Below are 17,525 nucleotides of genomic sequence, written 5' to 3'. Positions count from 1 at the left end.
AAAGGAACTGTGTTAACATGAACCTAGCTAAAATATCTTCGGAGTTAGGTCTGGCTAGTGGATTATATCACCCGTCTGGCCATGCACATAAAGAGTAACACACGCAAATACCACTCAACCTGATGCTCGACCCACCCCATTGTAAGGGGTATCGCTACGTTGTGCGGCGGGTGAGCTTTCGTAGGGTAAATGCCCCCACATTGGCACTACCTTGCTCACAAATCCGCCCTTGTGTTTGGAGTTCTTCACCGGATGCCCATGTTACATGGATGTTGGGCCAAAGACCCAACGGATGCACCACGAACGATGGGGCCAGAATACAAGAGAGGTGGCCCTGGGTGAGATGTTTTTGTGTCTTGGGTGGATGGTTGAGGTGGCACAACCACCCGCACCCAAAAATTTCTTCTGTAATTGGGTTCATGCCGCCCCGCTAGTGGCAGCTTCTTATTGGATGGTCGCACATGCCCGATCTCTTATCGGGTGAACTACGACGGACCCAAAAATTTCTCCAATTGCTGGACCCAACCCAACCCAAGACCAGATTCGTTATCCTATCCAAAACACCAAAAACATCTGCAAGTTACAACGCGCGACCAGATTCCTTATCCTATCCAAAACACGTCCTGAAATCCAACCGGAATCATTGTCTATGATATCCATCTCCCAACATGTTTCCAATTTTCTCCATGCAAATCTCCAAACTTTCTGCAAAAACAATTTCTCCATGAGAGCTGAAAAAACACCTCAACAAATCCTCCACCAATGACAACAGTTGCCGCCAAGCTGTTGCCTCAGAGCCTCCACGTCACCACCCACCCGAACCCCTCCTCCCACCAGACCAGTGCCGTGAGCTGCAGGGTTTGCATTTCGTCAAACGGCGGAAACCGCCGCAGAAACCCGCCAAAGGCGGCGGCTTTCGCCAAAGCAAGATCGACCCAGTTGCAGAACAATAATGTCAAGGAAACCCATTTGGTGGAACCCTCTTCCCGCCAAACCAGTGCCTTGAGATGCAGGGTTTGCATTTCGTCCAACGCCGGAAACCGCCGCAGAAATCCGTCAAAGGCGGCGGCTTCCGCCGAAGCAAGACCGACCCAGTTGCAGAACAATGATGTCAAAGAAACCCATTTGGTGAAAGTCCTCAACAGGTCCTGCAAAGCAGGGCAGTACAATGAAGCACTCTATTTTCTTGAGCTGATTGTGAACAAGGGCTACAAGCCTGATGTGATTCTCTGCACAAAGCTCGTCAAAGGGTTCTTCAATTCGAGAAATGTCGAGAAGGCCGTTCGGGTTATGCAGATTTTGGAGAAGTATGGTGAGCCTGATTTGTTTTCATACAATGCGTTGATCAGCGGTTTCTGTAAGGCAAATCGGATTGATGCAGCAAACAAAGTGCTTGATAGGATGAGGAGCCAGGGGTTCTCACCTGATGTTGTTACTTACAATATAATGATTGGGAGTCTTTGTGGGAGGGGGAAGCTAGGATTAGCTTTGAAGGTTTTGGATCAGTTGGTGAAGGATAATTGCAGGCCAACTGTGATTACTTACACGATTTTGATCGAAGCAACGATTCCTGAAGGCGGAATTGATGAAGCAATGAAGCTTTTGGATGAGATGTTGTCAAGAGGGCTTAAACCTGACATGCATACTTACAATGCAGTTGTTAGGGGAATGTGCAGAGAAGGGATGCTGGATAGGGCTTTCGAGTTTGTTAGGAGCTTAGATTTGAAGGGATGTTCGCCTAATGTCGTCTCGTACAACATTTTGTTACGAGCGCTATTGAATCGAGGTAAATGGGAAGAAGGGGAGAAGCTGGTGAGCAATATGTGCTCGAGAGGCTGTGAGCTGAACGTGGTGACTTACAGCATTTTGATTAGCACGCTGTGTCGCGATGGCAAAGTCGAGGATGCAGTGAATGTGTTAAAGATCATGAAGGACAAGGGGTTGACTCCGGATGCGTACAGTTATGATCCGTTGGTTTCTGCTTTCTGCAAAGAGGGGAGATTGGATTTGGCAATAGAGTTTTTGGATTACATGATATCGGATGGCTGCTTGCCGGATATTGTGAACTACAACACGATATTGGCTGCTTTGTGTAAGAGTGGAAAGGCTGATCAGGCTTTGCAAATCTTCGAGAACCTCGGTGAAGTGGGATGTCCTCCGAATGTGAGCTCATACAACACCATGTTCAGTGCACTGTGGAACTGTGGAGACAGAGTTCGAGCTTTGCAAATGGTATCAGAAATGGTAAGCAAAGGAATTGATCCCGATGGGATTACTTACAATTCGCTTATATCGTGTTTGTGCAGAGATGGGATGGTGAATGAGGCTATAGGGTTGTTGGTAGACATGGAAACTGGTGGCTTTCAGCCAACAGTTATCAGTTACAACATCGTTCTTCTCGGGTTGTGCAAAACGCGTAGGATTGTCGATGCCATTGAAGTGCTCGCGGCAATGGTTGAAAAGGGGTGCCGGCCAAATGAAACTACCTACACTTTGTTGATTGAAGGAATTGGTTTCGCAGGATGGCGAGCTGAAGCGATGCAACTTGCCCACTCAGTTTTTAGTTTAAGGGCGATTTCCGAAGATTCGTTCAGACGTTTGAATAGGACCTTTCCCATGCTTGATGTGTACAAAGAGCTTACTCTGTCTGAGATTAAGAACTAGCTTTTGGTTTGTAGCTACAAAGAGGATTAGTTGGATTAAAAGACTATTTTAGGCTCAGCAGAAGCCTATATTCACTTACTAATGAGAGAACTGCCTTGCAGGGCAGATTTGGCATTTTATATCACAGTGTTGATCTTTCTTTTGGAACACAGAAAAAGGAGATTTAGCAAAATTTATTGTGAACTTTTGCTCTACAGACATGTTTTCTCCTATTTTATCTCCGTTTTTCGTATCTATTTTCCGACAGATAATTCGCTTCAGCAGCGAAGAATGTCTGAAACTCTAAATATCTCCTATCTAGCAAAAACATGAACAGCATCAAGTCCACGTAAATGAGTTTACTTTGACAAACTTGTGTTCTTAGTTAACGTAGATAAGCAGATCTTTTACAACAGAACTTTCACCAAGAAAAAGAACAGATATTCAGTACTGAAAAAATAAAATCTACGAACGAAAAGGTAAGATATCAAGAAAAATGGCCATATTTAAAGATGAATTCAGTGTAGAATATCGTTCGTATCAAAGGGAAAAAAAAGATACAGAAATTATCAAGCAGAAAAGATTTCTGGCAAAACATTATCAGAGAAAAGCAGTTGAGAAATGGCAATCTAGATGCCCAGAAGAAGTAACAAAGTCAAAATTTTGCCTAAACCTGATCTAGTTTACCATGATCTCTTCACTTAAAACCTTCCACTCGATCAGCTTTTGATGCAACTCATTGGCCTCTTTTGTCATACCAGCAGCGGCTACACCTTCAATTATAGTTGAATAAATTGCCTCGTCTGGCATGCTTCGATTTGATATCATTATTTCTAGGACTTGTATTGCAATATCAACTCTCTTCTTTCTACATAATCCATGGATCACAAATTTGTAAGACATATTACGGACCGGATGGCCTCTCTTATGCATCTCCTTCAGTATCAGAACAGCTTCCTCAACTAGATTTGCCCGGCAAAACCCACCTACCAAAGAACGATGAGTAATTTCATCAGGAATGATTCCATTTTCTACCATTTGGCCATACAATCCCATTGCTTTCTCCATACAACCTGTCTTGGCCAATCCGTCAATCACAGTATTGTAAGTTATCAAACCAGGCGATCGACTGGTGCCACTTAGAAGATTAAGTAATTCGAGGGCCTGATCAATCATTCCCGCCCTACAAAGAGCGCCCAAGAGTGTGTTATATGTAATGATGTCGGGATAACAATTCTTAGAAACCATTTGAGTAAAGAAGTTGACGGCACGATCTAAAAGCCCAAATTTACACAAACCATTGATCAAAATATTGTAAGTAACAACTGTAGGGGGTTCGGAAGTTTCATTCATGATTGTGAGGATTTCATCGGCTTCCTCCCAACACCCACGGCTGCAAAGAGAATGGAGAATCGTGTTGTAAGTAATGGTGTTGGGCTTCAACCCCAGAGATAGAAGACTGTGTATAACCAAAGCAGTATCTTCAAGCTTATTCTGTCTGGAAGTGAAGTTAATCAGAGAATTGAAGGTAACAATATCAGGATAACATCCCTCTGCCACCATATCACCCAAAACTTCCACAGCCTGCATCGTTCCACAGTGTCTGCAGACTAGCTCAATGAGAATTGTGTAGGTGACTATATAAGGAGGGCATCCCTTTCTCAGTTGGTCCTTCCAAAACGCAATCGCCTGATCATAATTCCCAAAAGTAAACATGCAACGAATTATAGTATTGTAAGTAATCACATCAGGAGGGCAACCACTCACGCTCATGTCTTCCACGAGATCGATTGCAGAGCCTAACTGTCCACTCTTACATAGACCTCCAACCATCATGTTATATGTGATAATATCTGGAACCCCACCAGACATGATCATGATCTTTAGAACTTTTTCAGCTTTATCTAATCGATCTATTTTGATAAGGCCCCGTATTAAGTTTGTGCAAGAAGGGAAGTACGGAACTTGGTTTTGACGTGCCATGACCTCAACCAACCTCGATGCATGAATTAACTTCCCACGGGTGCAAAGGTTCCTAAGAATATCATTATTGGTCTCCTCAGCATTTCCCACAAAGCGCCCTTCGACATTCGATACAAAAGCATTATGTGATTTCTTGTTATTCGTTTCCTCTCCAGATTTTTTCTCAATGCCCATCTCATCACTATCAAAGCTCCATTCATCTAGGGGAACTTCATGGACTCTATCAATACAAACACTTCGCTGAAAACTCCTACGCTGTGAAACACCCGCATTTCTTTTGGAACTAACATCTCCTCTCCATTGTAAAGAATAATGAGCTTCACGATTATACTTCCTTAAAACTGTTGATATTGAGAGATGGCCAATGCCACAACCGGGGCTAACTTGCTTTGCACACCCATACAAACAACCAACATCAACTGCACTACTCTGTTGGGTAATCGTACACGCCATTTATCTCCTTCAGCTTGAACAAATGAAGTCAAACAAAGATAGGAAGACCAACAAGAAGCAAATCTTGTAATCCAGTTATCCCTCTTCACTATGATCCAAAGCAATGAACATCTTCCAGATTATAACAAATGCGAAATAAGCGAAAAAGTAATTCGGCTATCTATACTCTTATCCTTCAGATTGAGAGCCACAACTGTGAGAAGGTTCAATGAAAAAATATCAATACCAACAAATTTCATGAAACGAAAAGGAGGCAAAGGAATTAACCAAACACAATTACGAAAACAATACGAACAAAAAAAAAACTTTCAGCTCACCATATATATATGTATGTATTTCATTCCTAGATGAAGGATAACAAGTTCAAAGTCCCAACTGTGAAATGGGTTATCAATACAGTAGATAATTCAAAATAAAGTTCCATTCTTTACCAAAATTCAAACACCCCAATTTCTCTTTTCTTATTTTCAATAGTTATAAGTGCTTCTACGTCAAGCACGTGTCAGATGCTTCTCCAAACAGCACTTTTCCAAGCGCTTTGCCTTTTCAGGAAGCACTTTGGTTTTCAGTGAAAATTTCAACACTTCCAGCAGAAGTGCTTCAATAGCAATCAGAAACGAGCCCTTAGGCCAATCCACTAACCCACATCAGAATTCAGACCCATTTCAGCTTCAGCTTTTACAGTTTCATTACACTGCAACGCATCTAATATAAAACCAAATAAACGTATACAAATACGTATAAAAACATACATACATATATACATATATATATAGAGAGAGAGAGAGAGAGAAAGATGCGTACTTTGACGGTGGGTTTTAGGTCGGTGCTTCTGTGTAGCAGTGAGAGATGAAAGAAAGCTCTGTTTTTTTTTTTTAAGGGTAATGGAAGGAAAAGCTCGTTGATGCTGATAAAGTCGAGAAGGCGGACGTTACTAGGGACTAGGGTTTTGTCAAATTAGCAATCAGAGGTCAAATTATATGTTTAATGAATTGCACTAACCCCCACTGAACTTGATAAAATTAGACATTCCTCCACTCAAAATGGTAAATTTACCTTATTATGCCCAAACAAATAAACAATCTCAATCAAATAGAGAGATGAGCACAATTCGGTTCAGACCGCTTTTATTTCAAAAGCCGAAGATAGATTAATAAAATTGGTTTTTTTTTTTTTTTTTTTTGTTTGGGGAAGAGAGAGAGAGAGTGAGAGATAAGAGACGGATAATGAAAAAGATGAAAAACGAAAAATAAAAAGTCGTAACGAGAAAATCAAGAAGTGAAAAAATATAAACATTTTATCGATTTTACTATTAAGATAAACGTATTATTGACTATATGATTTCCATAACGCCACTCACTTATTCTTGCGTGAGATCTTCGGAAAAAACAGACATATAAACAACCATAAAGCCAAAACTGAACCAATGAACTCGGTTCGGTTCGGTTCGGTTCACAAGTTAATAGGTTCAAATGTCCACCCAAAACAGCCACCTTTAAAAGAAAAGCCCTGTGAAATATCACATTATTTACTCCCTCTCAGTCTCTCTCTCTCTCTCTCTCGCTTTCTCTCCTCTCACGTTTGCTCTCTGAAACAACTCCTCTTGCAGACAAATACTAATCCTCCATCTCTCTCTCTCTCTGGTGATCTAATCTTTTCCTCTTAGGTACTTATCACCAAGATTAATTCTTTATCTCATTTCATTAATCACCAAGTTCAATCCGTTCTTGCAATGTTCCTGTAGCCACTCAAGAACAATCAATAAGCATTGGATTGAATCCAAGGCATATCTGTATGAATATTCAGTGACTTGTGTACTTTTTTTATTTGTTTTGAACAGCGGGATTTTGGGTGAGGAAAAAGATGCATGGATTTCCAGAGGGAGTAGGAAAAGCGGCGGAATTGGGGCAGCTGCAGTCCACCATGCACACCATCGAGCTCGCCTGCACTTCCATTCAGGTTCAATTTTTTTCTCACTCTTTTTTTTTGGGTTTTTAATTCATGGTTTTTTATGAGAAAACGAACAAGAACTAGACTTGGTCGAAAACACGAAAAACCCACATTCCCAGTTGCTGGAAAGTTGGGCATGAAAGCAGAAATGGTGGAAAATTTATCCAAGAACGCAACCTTTGATGTCTCGTTTAGCTTTTTGTTAATGTGTTTAGTGAGTTTGAGGAATTTGGATTATACTAGAGACTGCAAAAGTTGAAATTTTGGATGCCAAATGACGTGATAATACTGAAAGAATTTTGTAATGTATGAGTACAATATGTGAATGGTTGTTAGTTTTGCAATCCTGTTTTCAGTTTTAGCGGCCTTTTGCTTGTGTATTTTACTGTGGAAAAGTGTGAACTTGAATAAATATTTTTGGTCATTTCTGGCAACATTGCATAATGGTTTGAATGTTAGCTTCATTTTGCACTTCCATTTTATATTTTTGTTCCTTTTTTGGCTGGTCGGGTGCTGTTTTGTCGTTTATATATACCTGTATACATGTATCTGTGCTTTTAAAGGCATGCACATTTGTGCACAAACACCCTCCCTCTTACATATGGTTTAACCTTGAGCAGATGCATATGAATTCGGCTGCAGCTGAGGCAACTATTTTGTCGCTGTCCCAGACCCCCCAACCATACCAGGCATGTAAATTCATTCTTGGTAAGTTAAAGTAGACACAAATTTTGGTTTTTTTTATTCCATAATTAGCTATGTATTTGCCTCATGACATGATCTGATAATAATGAAAGTAGGATTGCTGTATTTGATGGTTCAATACCAACAATACGGAGTTTGGAGAACTTATATTGTCATTTTGAAGATGTCCCATCTAGTTATTATGCTAACAGTGATTTTATAAATTCAGAGAACTCTCAAGTGGCAAATGCAAGGTTTGAGGCTGCAGCTGCAATTCGAAATGCAGCAATTAGAGAATGGAGTTCTCTTAGCTCTGATGACAAGAAAAGCATGATCAGGTTTCATAGCTTCTTTCTTCATTTCCAAGCAATATTGATAAACGATTCCTCAACTATTAAAGTTTAATTACTTCAGAAAAAAGAGAAGTAATAATATTAGTTCACAATTAGAGTTTTTCACGAAATAGCTTATTTGGTATAGTTCTTATCATATATAATGTCGTATCTTAGCCTATACATTTGTCCATCATTCCTTGAATATATTTATATATATTTTTCTTGCAGTTTTTGTCTTTGTTTTGTTATGCAACATGCTAATTCACCTGAGGGCTATGTCCAAGCAAAGGTATCTTCTGTGGCTGCTCAATTGTTGAAAAGGGGCTGGTAAGTGGTGCATGATTTTCAACGTAAACGCACATGTTATGTATTTGTATGTTATTACTTCTTCTGATTCGTATCTTGCAATTATGAACATGAGCCTATCTTGGACACAGTATTCAACCTGAATTACCACACATTGTAATTCTTCGCTTTCATATTTCATGTTTCTAAGGGAAGTAAAGCAGTCCAGTTCTTAAAAAACATAGACCTGAGTCGAGGAATATTCTATTTCCAGAGAGGCGAACGTAGAAATTAAGTGAATTCTGAAACAAGCTTGGGATGAGTAAGATGGTGTGTTGGAAATTTGGAATACAATGTGGTCATTTCCTTTGAAAAGCTGACAAGGTGAAAGCCAAACTGAGTTAAGAAATAGTTTCATAATTAGAGGATGACTTTCTTCACTTCTGCTTGAGTTGATGATTTTGAGGGAAATGCTTAGTGTTCTCTGTAACAGTTTCCCTCCGTTAATGTTCAGGAGCTGCTGTTGTTGCACTTCTGCATAAATTCTTGGTTTGGTTATGAAGAAAATGAAACTTTGGAAATATAATTATTTTGCCAACTATGATGTGCAGGCTTGAATTTTCAGCTAGTGATAAGGAGGCATTTTTCTATCAGGTACGAAATTTCTACACTGGACCTCTTTTTTCTTCCGAGGTATCCAGGGTTTTTAGAGCAGCCAATTATCACTACAGGTAAACCAGGCTGCTTATGGCATTCATGGTGTAGATGTGCAGTTTGCTGGAATTAATTTCATTGAATCTCTGGTATAAGCTTACTTCACCTTTTAGATCATTTAGTTTCTGATTGGTTTTGCTTCAGCATTTAAGACAAATTCAGGACTATGGATTTCTTTTGTTTTAGGTTTCTGAATTTTCCCCGTCTACTTCAAGTCCGATGGGTCTTCCTAGAGAGTTTCATGAGCATTGCCGGAAGTCATTAGAGCAAGACCATTTGAAGGTTCACTACTGCTGTTTGCATCATGTCATTTGATACATTCGGTTTCTTTTGTATGACTAGAAATTTTCCATTGAGATAATGAATGTAGGCATGTTTTTGTATTTCCTGATTTCATTTCTTTCTTCTTATACATTGCTGTTTTGGTTATTTCAATAATAGACATTCTATTGCTGGGCAAGAGATGCTGCTTTAAGTGTGACAAATAGAATAGTTGAGTCTGACTCTGCGGTACCTGAGGTTAAAGTCTGTACTGCTGCGCTGCGTCTCATGCTTCAAATTCTGAATTGGGAATTCAGTACAAGTACATTTGCCGCTGGAGTCAAGCAAGGCAGTGATTCACCTAAGAGGTCCGAGTGTAACTTGGTGCAGGTAATTGCTTCCTTAAAGTAGCATTAAGATTTGTGTTAAAAAGAAAGGTTGTCGGTATGCTACAAAGCACAAGTGTGTGGATGCGTCATCTTGATAGATATACCAACTCATTCCTGCTTACCACCTTTCTTTTGATTGTTCCTGGTTTCTGAAATAACATATTAGTTGACCAAATATCAGCTAATGTTATAAATGTTTTGTATGAAGAAAATAAGATAATATAATCATGATACTAATAATCTTATTCCTATTACTGCTGTTTTTGGCAGAAATGCATTTGCACTTTCTTAAAATCCTCTAACCGCGTAATGTTCAACCATACTGAAATATGGCATGGTCTTGGTGTGGTTTAGATTGACGAGTTTTCTGTCCATCTATCCTACTTGTAGCCTGGTCCAGCTTGGCGTGATGTTTTGGTTTCTAGTGGCCATATAGGGTGGCTCTTGAGCTTATATGGCGCTCTAAGGCAGAAGTTTCTGTGTGAAGGTTATTGGCTTGATTGCCCCATAGCTGTTACTGCCCGAAAGTTAATTGTACAGTTTTGCTCCCTGACAGGAACCATATTTCCATCTGGTACAGTTGTTTCCTGTTCTACCTGTTCTATAACTGTAGCATGTTTTTCGTTTTTTCCTATATGAATAATGATGAAATTAATATGATGGAGTGTGCCAGATGCTTGTCTATTTTAGTCAAAACTATGAATGCCTGTGTAGTACATTTTTCTAGGATTCTATTACTGTAAATGCCAATATGGGACGTAAGTTGATGGGCAATGATGTTTTTCCTTGTGAACCTATCATTCACCTTCAAGTTCTGAAAGGAATTCGGCTTTTATTCTTTTCAACGTTTGGCTGGAAAGAATGAATACATGTTGGGGGTAGTAGAAGTTCTGTAGACACTAGACATTGAGGGGGAGTTTTGAATAAGATAGTTTTAGTAACCTAAATGGAGTTTTTGGATTTGAATGTTTAGTTGATGACTATTGACGGTTAACAAGGCCTAGAAGTTAACTTCTCATGTGATATTAGTTATATAGTTTCCATATCTGTCTTTCATCTGGCAAGATAATAACTTGTTCAATGATCTAGACAATGTACAAATGCAAGAACACCACCTTCTCAAACTGCTTTGTGGAATAATACCATGGCTTGATCCTCCTGATGCTGTTTCTAAAGCGATTGAATGTGGGAAGAGCGAAAGGTTATATCCCTGAAAATTACTTTTCCCTCCTGCCAAATTATCATGCTTCTTTGCTATTACAATTTCTCATCTTCATTTTGGATTTCTTCAGCGAGATGCTTGACGGTTGTCGTGCTTTGTTGTCCATTGCAACTGTTACAACTCCCTCTGTGTTTGACCAACTGTTAAAATCAACAAGGTCAGTGGTTTGGTTTCTGATTATGAGTTTTCATCATTTATCATAAGGTACTTCTTCTATGCTGTCGCATGTTATTTAGTTTGAATTGGGTCAACCTTTTGCTTTGGAACTCAGGCCCTATGGCACTCTTACCTTCTTGTGCGTACTGATGTCTGATGTTATTAAGAACCTCATGACTAATAACTCTGAGGAAGAGACATGGAGCTGGGAGGCACGTGACATTTTGCTAGATACCTGGACTGCCCTTCTTGTGGTAAATGTTGTTTTTTATGCACAATTATGCATTATTTACTTTGGAGACAATTGTATTTTCTCCCCATCTTTGTGAGACAGTCTGAACTTATTGTTCTCTTAATCAGTTTTTGATACCAAATTTGAAATATTATATTTGTATTTTATTCTAGTTGTGTTTAATTGTCGTTCTGGGTTACTGGAACTATAGTTTTGAATGAAAATGTTAGTTATAGTTTCTTTGTAATGGAGTTTGATCAGTATGAGGAATGTGTAATTTGCTCAAATTATGTTAAAGTTGAAGGGAGTTGTTGAGGCTTTTTTTCTCTCTGTCTTCATTTTTCTTTTGGCATTTCTTCAGCCAGTTAATAGAAGTGGTGGGCATGCATTGCTTCCAGCCGAAGGGAAAAATGACACTGCTAATTTATTTGCCTTGATTGTACAGGCTGAACTAAAAGGTAATCTGACATATTACTTTGTTCTTCTTGTTGCACTGGTTCTACCACCATTTTTCCTGCTTTTCTTTTCAACTATCAGTACATAATGGTGAATGTTTTGTGATATAGCTGCTTCTGCATCAGCATTTAAAGATGATGACTCCGACTACCTTCAGGCTTCCATTGTAGGTATGGGAGAAAGCTCTGAGAATTGCATATAAGACTCCTCCTTTCGTTATAATACATTGGTTGACTTTTTAAAACATTTTCAAAACAAGAACACGGATAGTGGCATGGTTTTTAGTTTTAAGATAACAATCATCATCATCATCGTAGCTTAAATTTTATTCACGTTTCTACTGTATAAATGCAGCCCTGGATGAGAGGTTAAGCTCATATGCTCTTATTGCTAGAGCAGCAATTGATGTCACCATTCCTTTTCTCACAAGCCTTTTTACTGAGCTCTTTGAACGGCTTAATCAGGTGCTCTTTACCTCTCTATTTGTGAAAAATTATCTCTGTCGAACCAAATATTGGTGCTGAAGAACATTTGTTACATATATTGGCCTTCGATAAATTCTATTCTATTAAGCTTCTTGGCTTGAATCCTATAAAACTTTACTAAGAAAAGTGGCAAAAAATTTATTGTAGTTGCTACTAATTTTTTTTGTCAAATGCCAACTCATTTTCTTAAGCACGTTGAAAAGCTCGTGAGTTAATGAAAGCTACTGAATTTCTAATAAAACTTGGAACTTCAAATTTACCACATTAGTTTCCTTCTTTTCAATATGAACTCATTTCTCTACTATAAAAAAATGATCTGATTTTCTTCTTTTATATTTTCAATTCTCTTCTCCTTTTTATTTTATTTCAAGGCCTTGTCCGTTTGCATCCTGTTACTGAAAAAGCTATGTACTTGTTTACAGGGCAGGGGCATTATTGATCCAACTGAAACTTTGGAGGAGCTTTACTCGTTGTTACTCATCACTGGGCACGTGATCGCTGATGAAGGGGAGGGAGAAACACCACTGGTAATGATTCAATTAATTCTGCTTATTCGCTTACTTGATTTTAGTGATTGTTTCTTGTATGTTCGAGCGTGCTGAACTGTCTTCTAGTTTGTTGACACTCAACAGACACCAAAAGGTTGGTTATTGTATTGTGTAATTTCTTAGTTTCCAGAGGGTTCCCATTAATTTATATCTTTAATTAAACTCTTAAATATCACATCTACTGTCTGTACCTTCATTTTGAATAAATCCCATTGTTACTTTTTTGGACATGGTGCAGGCCGATCTATGACTTTGAATTCTGATTATTGGTTCCATTGTTTTCAGATTCCAAATGCTATACAAATTCATTTTCCAGACAATCTGGAAGCAAACAATCATCCTGTGGTCATCCTCTGTAGGTAGAGTCTTCACTTTCTCTCAACTACTATAGTAGGATATCAGTTTATCAAAAGATGAAATTAGATTTTTTTGAACTTTATTTTCCAAGATTATGATGAGATAAATGGAAATATTGAGCGTGTGGATGCTTCAAGTGAAGACTTAGGATCTATATCAATCCATAAAAGTACAAATTGATGATCTTGCTTTTATTATTTGTGCAGCTCAATTATAAGGTTTGCTGAGCAAAGTTTACAACCAGAAATGAGAGCATCAGTTTTCAGTCCTCGACTAATGGAGGTAGCACTAAATTCATTTGGGTTGTCCATATTACCCCTGCTATTTGCCTTTCTACCTTACTTTGCATTGGATTTCATTATTATGGATGTCAAATGCATATCTGGTGTAACTATAAATGAACCAAATGTCCTCAGAACCAACAGAATGTTAGGGTTTCTGGTGTATAAAGAACTTGGCTTTTTCACCAGCTGCCTTGAGATTCCTTTTCGCTGTTATCAATCCATCCTACCAGTTCAGTTATTTGAGCTGATGTTTCATGCAGGCTGTTATATGGTTCCTTGCAAGATGGTCTTGTACGTACCTAATGTCTCCCGAAGGAAATAGAGAAAGCAACTCTAAAAACGTCTTGCTTGGGTTTTTTGGACAACATAATCAGGGAAAATTTGTGCTTGACATTATTGTTCGCATATCCTTGACGACCTTGGCGTCATATCCTGGGGAAAAGGATCTGCAGGTGTGTGCTACAAAACCATTTTCATGGTGGCTGTTTTTGATGTTGTACGTTTTTCTTTCAGACATTACTTCCATTGTTTACATACATACTGAGAGAAGTTAACAGGGCAATCTGATTCAACACTTGTCCAGATTAAAACAGTGGTGGTTGACGCTTTTCAGTTTTTGTTTAACAGGCAATCACTTGTTTCCAGCTACTTCATTCCCTTGTGCAGCAAAAACATATTTGTGTTCACCTTGTTGCATTGGTGAGTTAGATAAGTGCATCTGCTTTTATTCTTCGAAATGGATAAAATACACTATTCTTCTTATTATTGTTATTGTTGTTGTTGCATTTGTGAGTTAGATAAGTATATCCCATTAATTACAAAAACTTTTGGTGCATTACCTCTCTTGCTAAGAATTACAAAAACTATCTATAATTAAGTTTGACGTGAAGTATTTGTTATCTCATTATATCGAAGACATAATACTTGATTTTCTAACTATGTTCTCAGGACTCATGGCGTGACCTAGCAAAAGCTTTTGCTAATGAAAAGACTTTGTTCTTGTTAAATACAGCTCACCAGGTGAGAATTTGATATGCTTTGACTTGGATTTATTTGTTATTTTGGATTGTGTTTAGCTAATATGTTCGTTCTTTTGCTCCAGCGTTCACTTGCTCAGACACTTGTTCGTTCAGCTTCTGGCATGAGCAACTCAGAGGCATCCAACCTGTAGGTCTTCCAATTTTAAGTTTCCTTTGTTGTGTATCCTTTATTTTGAAATTTATGACGTCTTACTGATTTTTTGTGTAACACTTTTATTAAGGTATGTGAGGGATCTCATGAGTCATATGGCAACGTATCTTGTAGAAATGACAAGCAAATCTGACTTTAAAAACATTGCTCAACAACCAGATATTATCCTGACGGTGAGTACAGAAATTCTAAGGAAAAAATCTATTAATTCTTTTACAAGAGCCATATAACATCACAGCTTCTTGTAGGTCAGTTGCTTTCTGGAGAGGCTACGGGGGGCCGCGAGTGCCTCAGAACCTCGTACACAAAAAGCGATTTATGAGCTCGGATTCTCTGTTATGAATCCTGTTCTAGTTCTTCTGGAGGTCTACAAACACGAGGTATTCTTCGTATTTGAGGCATTGATTTTGAAGCCCAAAAACTCTTAAATATTTATATTCCCTTACGATGTAACCTGTAACCTATTGCTCAGTCTGCAGTTGTGTATCTGATACTTAAGTTTGTAGTCGCCTGGGTGGATGGACAAATAAGCTATCTAGAGCCTCAGGAGACCGCTACTGTTGTTAACTTCTGCATGAGTTTGCTTCAGCTTTACTCATCAAACAATATTGGCAAGGTATTTACTTAAATCATGATCGTTGCAGCCATACCCCCGCTTAGGTTGTGATAAACAGTTAACTTCCTGTGACACTCTACTTCTTCGTGGTGCTTCCAGATATCAATAAGTCTGTCAAGCAGCTTACTTACTGAAGCAAAGACTGAGAAGTACAAGGATCTACGTGCTCTTCTCCAGCTCCTTTCAAGCCTTTGTTCCAAAGATCTGGTATGATTTTTAAACTCTATCTTTGCACTGCGGTTGTTTGTTTAGTCATTACTATTGATCTTTGGATGAACCTATTGATGAATACATTATTACAGGTTGATTTTTCATCAGATTCTACAGAGACACAGGGCACAAACATATCTCAGGTAACTTTGCATCTCATTCTTGTGACAAAATTAGAGACAGTATCTGATACGTTACTCTTGCAGGTCGTTTACTTTGGTCTTCATATAGTTACTCCTCTACTATCTTTGGACCTGCTTAAATACCCCAAGTTCTGCTATGATGTGAGATATTCTATCCTTCATGAAGGAAAAAGACCCCTGATTTTCATTTTCTGTTTTTTTAATACTTATCATGAAGCTAATATGTGGTGTTATTTTTGTGCAGTACTTCTCGTTGCTGTCACATTTATTGGAGGTCTATCCTGAAACCGTTGCACAATTGAACAGCGACGCGTTTTCTCATGTACTAGGAACTCTTGAGTTTGGCCTTCATCATCAGGTAGTTTATGTTTTAAATAATAGTTTCCAATGTTAACAGTGCACAACAATTGTTTCTTTATACAAGAAAATCGGTTGCCAAGCCACTGCCTCTAATGACGCGACCTGTATGTTTTATTGTTTGGTTAGGACATGGAAATAGTTGATATGTGTTTGAGAGCGTTGAGAGCTCTTGCTTCGTACCACTATAAGGAAACAAGTGCTGGCAAAGTAGGCTTGGGCTCACATGCTGCAGGTCTAAAGGATTCTGGTGGAAATTTTCAAGAAGGCATTTTGAGCCGGTTCCTTCGCTCGGTGCTGCAGTTGCTCCTTTTTGAGGATTATAGGTAAATGTAGAAGTTCCATTTACTGGTGAATAAGAGTTTTTGCTTGTGTCCTTGAAGCAACCAATGTTCACATGCATCGATATGAATCTGTATGATGCATGAGGCACGCCTTATGGTTATGAGAGTCGATCACGTTGCTTTTGTTGCTATCTTAATTAAACACTTTCGTGTTCATGATTTCAGTCCTGACCTGGTCAGCGGTGCAGCAGATGCTCTTCTTCCGCTAATACTTTGCGAACAAAGCCTATACCAGGTTCGTTCTCTTGAAGCTCTATCTATAATGTTAGACCGGTTCTTTCAAGTGGAAGTCAGTTCGTTAAATATACTTTTTCTCGTTGTTTTCCGTCTTAAAATGAACGTTTTACTGAAGAGCCGGTGTTGTGCAGAGATTAGGCAGTGAATTGATTGAGAGGCAGGCGAATGCAAGCTTGAAATCGCGGTTGACAAATGCATTGCAGCGTCTTACAAGCGCTAATCAGCTTTCATCTACCCTTGATCGTAAGAACCATCAAGTATTCAGGAAAAATCTCAACAGTTTCCTGATTGAAGTCCGAGGGTTCTTGCGGACAGTGTGATGTGTATCGCATGTTCTCCGTCGTGTAAATATGAGAGCGGGGAAAAGCCGGAAAGGGTGGTGGTGGTATTCATTTTTTCGAACAATTGCACACGAAAAAACAACACAATTTTGGTTGGAAAAGGAAGAAGATACATGAGTGTATTGTGAGCATTTTGATTATCTTGCGGACTTAAGGGTTTATTTTCTCCAAATTAATTTATGCGTCTATGCTTTGGAAATACGCGTGCAAGTCCATGCGTTTCCATTCGAATTTAATAAAATTCTTACCTTTGGAAAAGAAAAAAAAAAAAAAAAACATCCCTGCGGTGCAGCCGGGAAAAGATGTCAATGAGTAGCTCCGGTGGGATGTTTGACATTGACATGGTAGAAATCTGTTGCTCCGGTTGGATGTTTGACATTGACATGGTAGAACCTATCGTGCAAATTAACGAGAGATTTTTTAATATGTTCGAAATACAGAGTGGTACATTATGTGTTCTTATGCAAGTGGTGAGGTTATTGTGTTAAAAAAGTAATAACATAAAAAATAAAAAATTTCACCAGTTAGATTATAACACGTGGTGTATCACTTATGTTACGGGCACAAAGAAAAAAATTTCCAAATTAAGAGGATGATGTAGGAGCAAGAAAACTAAAGGATATATAGGGAATTCGAGGGTCGAGGAGAG

The 17,525-nt window shown here is 38.8% G+C and overlaps 3 protein-coding genes across 3 annotated transcripts; 2 read left to right on the top strand and 1 right to left on the bottom strand.

The window, feature by feature from the left end:
- The first annotated feature begins 144 nt into the window (after positions 1-144).
- Positions 145-2,836, top strand: LOC137722674 (uncharacterized). The gene has a single exon (XM_068461732.2). The coding sequence runs from the start codon at positions 763-765 to the stop codon at positions 2,662-2,664; it is 1,902 nt and encodes a 633-aa protein (XP_068317833.2). The 5' UTR covers positions 145-762; the 3' UTR covers positions 2,665-2,836.
- Positions 2,837-3,126: 290 nt separating this feature from the next.
- LOC137722675 (Pentatricopeptide repeat (PPR) superfamily protein) lies at positions 3,127-6,037 on the bottom strand. Its single transcript, XM_068461734.2, has 2 exons — positions 5,884-6,037; positions 3,127-5,272 (listed from the first exon to the last, which is right to left on the bottom strand). The coding sequence occupies exon 2, from the start codon at positions 5,077-5,079 to the stop codon at positions 3,322-3,324; it is 1,758 nt and encodes a 585-aa protein (XP_068317835.2). The 5' UTR covers positions 5,080-5,272; positions 5,884-6,037; the 3' UTR covers positions 3,127-3,321.
- A 539-nt stretch (positions 6,038-6,576) lies between these two features.
- On the top strand, positions 6,577-17,052 carry LOC137721749 (exportin-4 protein). Its single transcript, XM_068460770.2, has 33 exons — positions 6,577-6,745; positions 6,920-7,038; positions 7,650-7,737; positions 7,943-8,051; positions 8,277-8,375; positions 8,945-8,987; positions 9,065-9,136; positions 9,234-9,329; positions 9,489-9,698; positions 10,088-10,271; positions 10,787-10,898; positions 10,990-11,076; positions 11,191-11,329; positions 11,669-11,765; positions 11,874-11,933; positions 12,118-12,227; positions 12,671-12,775; positions 13,082-13,155; positions 13,360-13,435; positions 13,698-13,889; positions 14,065-14,136; positions 14,386-14,457; positions 14,540-14,604; positions 14,699-14,801; positions 14,877-15,008; positions 15,101-15,244; positions 15,344-15,451; positions 15,547-15,597; positions 15,661-15,738; positions 15,842-15,955; positions 16,084-16,280; positions 16,464-16,533; positions 16,667-17,052. Exons 2-33 carry the CDS (start codon positions 6,943-6,945, stop codon positions 16,853-16,855), a joined length of 3,444 nt encoding a protein of 1,147 aa, XP_068316871.2. The 5' UTR covers positions 6,577-6,745; positions 6,920-6,942; the 3' UTR covers positions 16,856-17,052.
- The last annotated feature ends 473 nt before the right edge of the window (positions 17,053-17,525 follow it).

The sequence above is a fragment of the Pyrus communis genome, chromosome 4, assembly GCF_041283825.1.
Source record: "Pyrus communis isolate YQ-2024b chromosome 4, ASM4128382v1, whole genome shotgun sequence".
NCBI classification, from domain to species: Eukaryota; Viridiplantae; Streptophyta; class Magnoliopsida; order Rosales; family Rosaceae; genus Pyrus; species Pyrus communis.
Note: the sequence above shows the minus strand (reverse complement) of the source record. Positions and strands in the feature narration are given on the sequence as shown.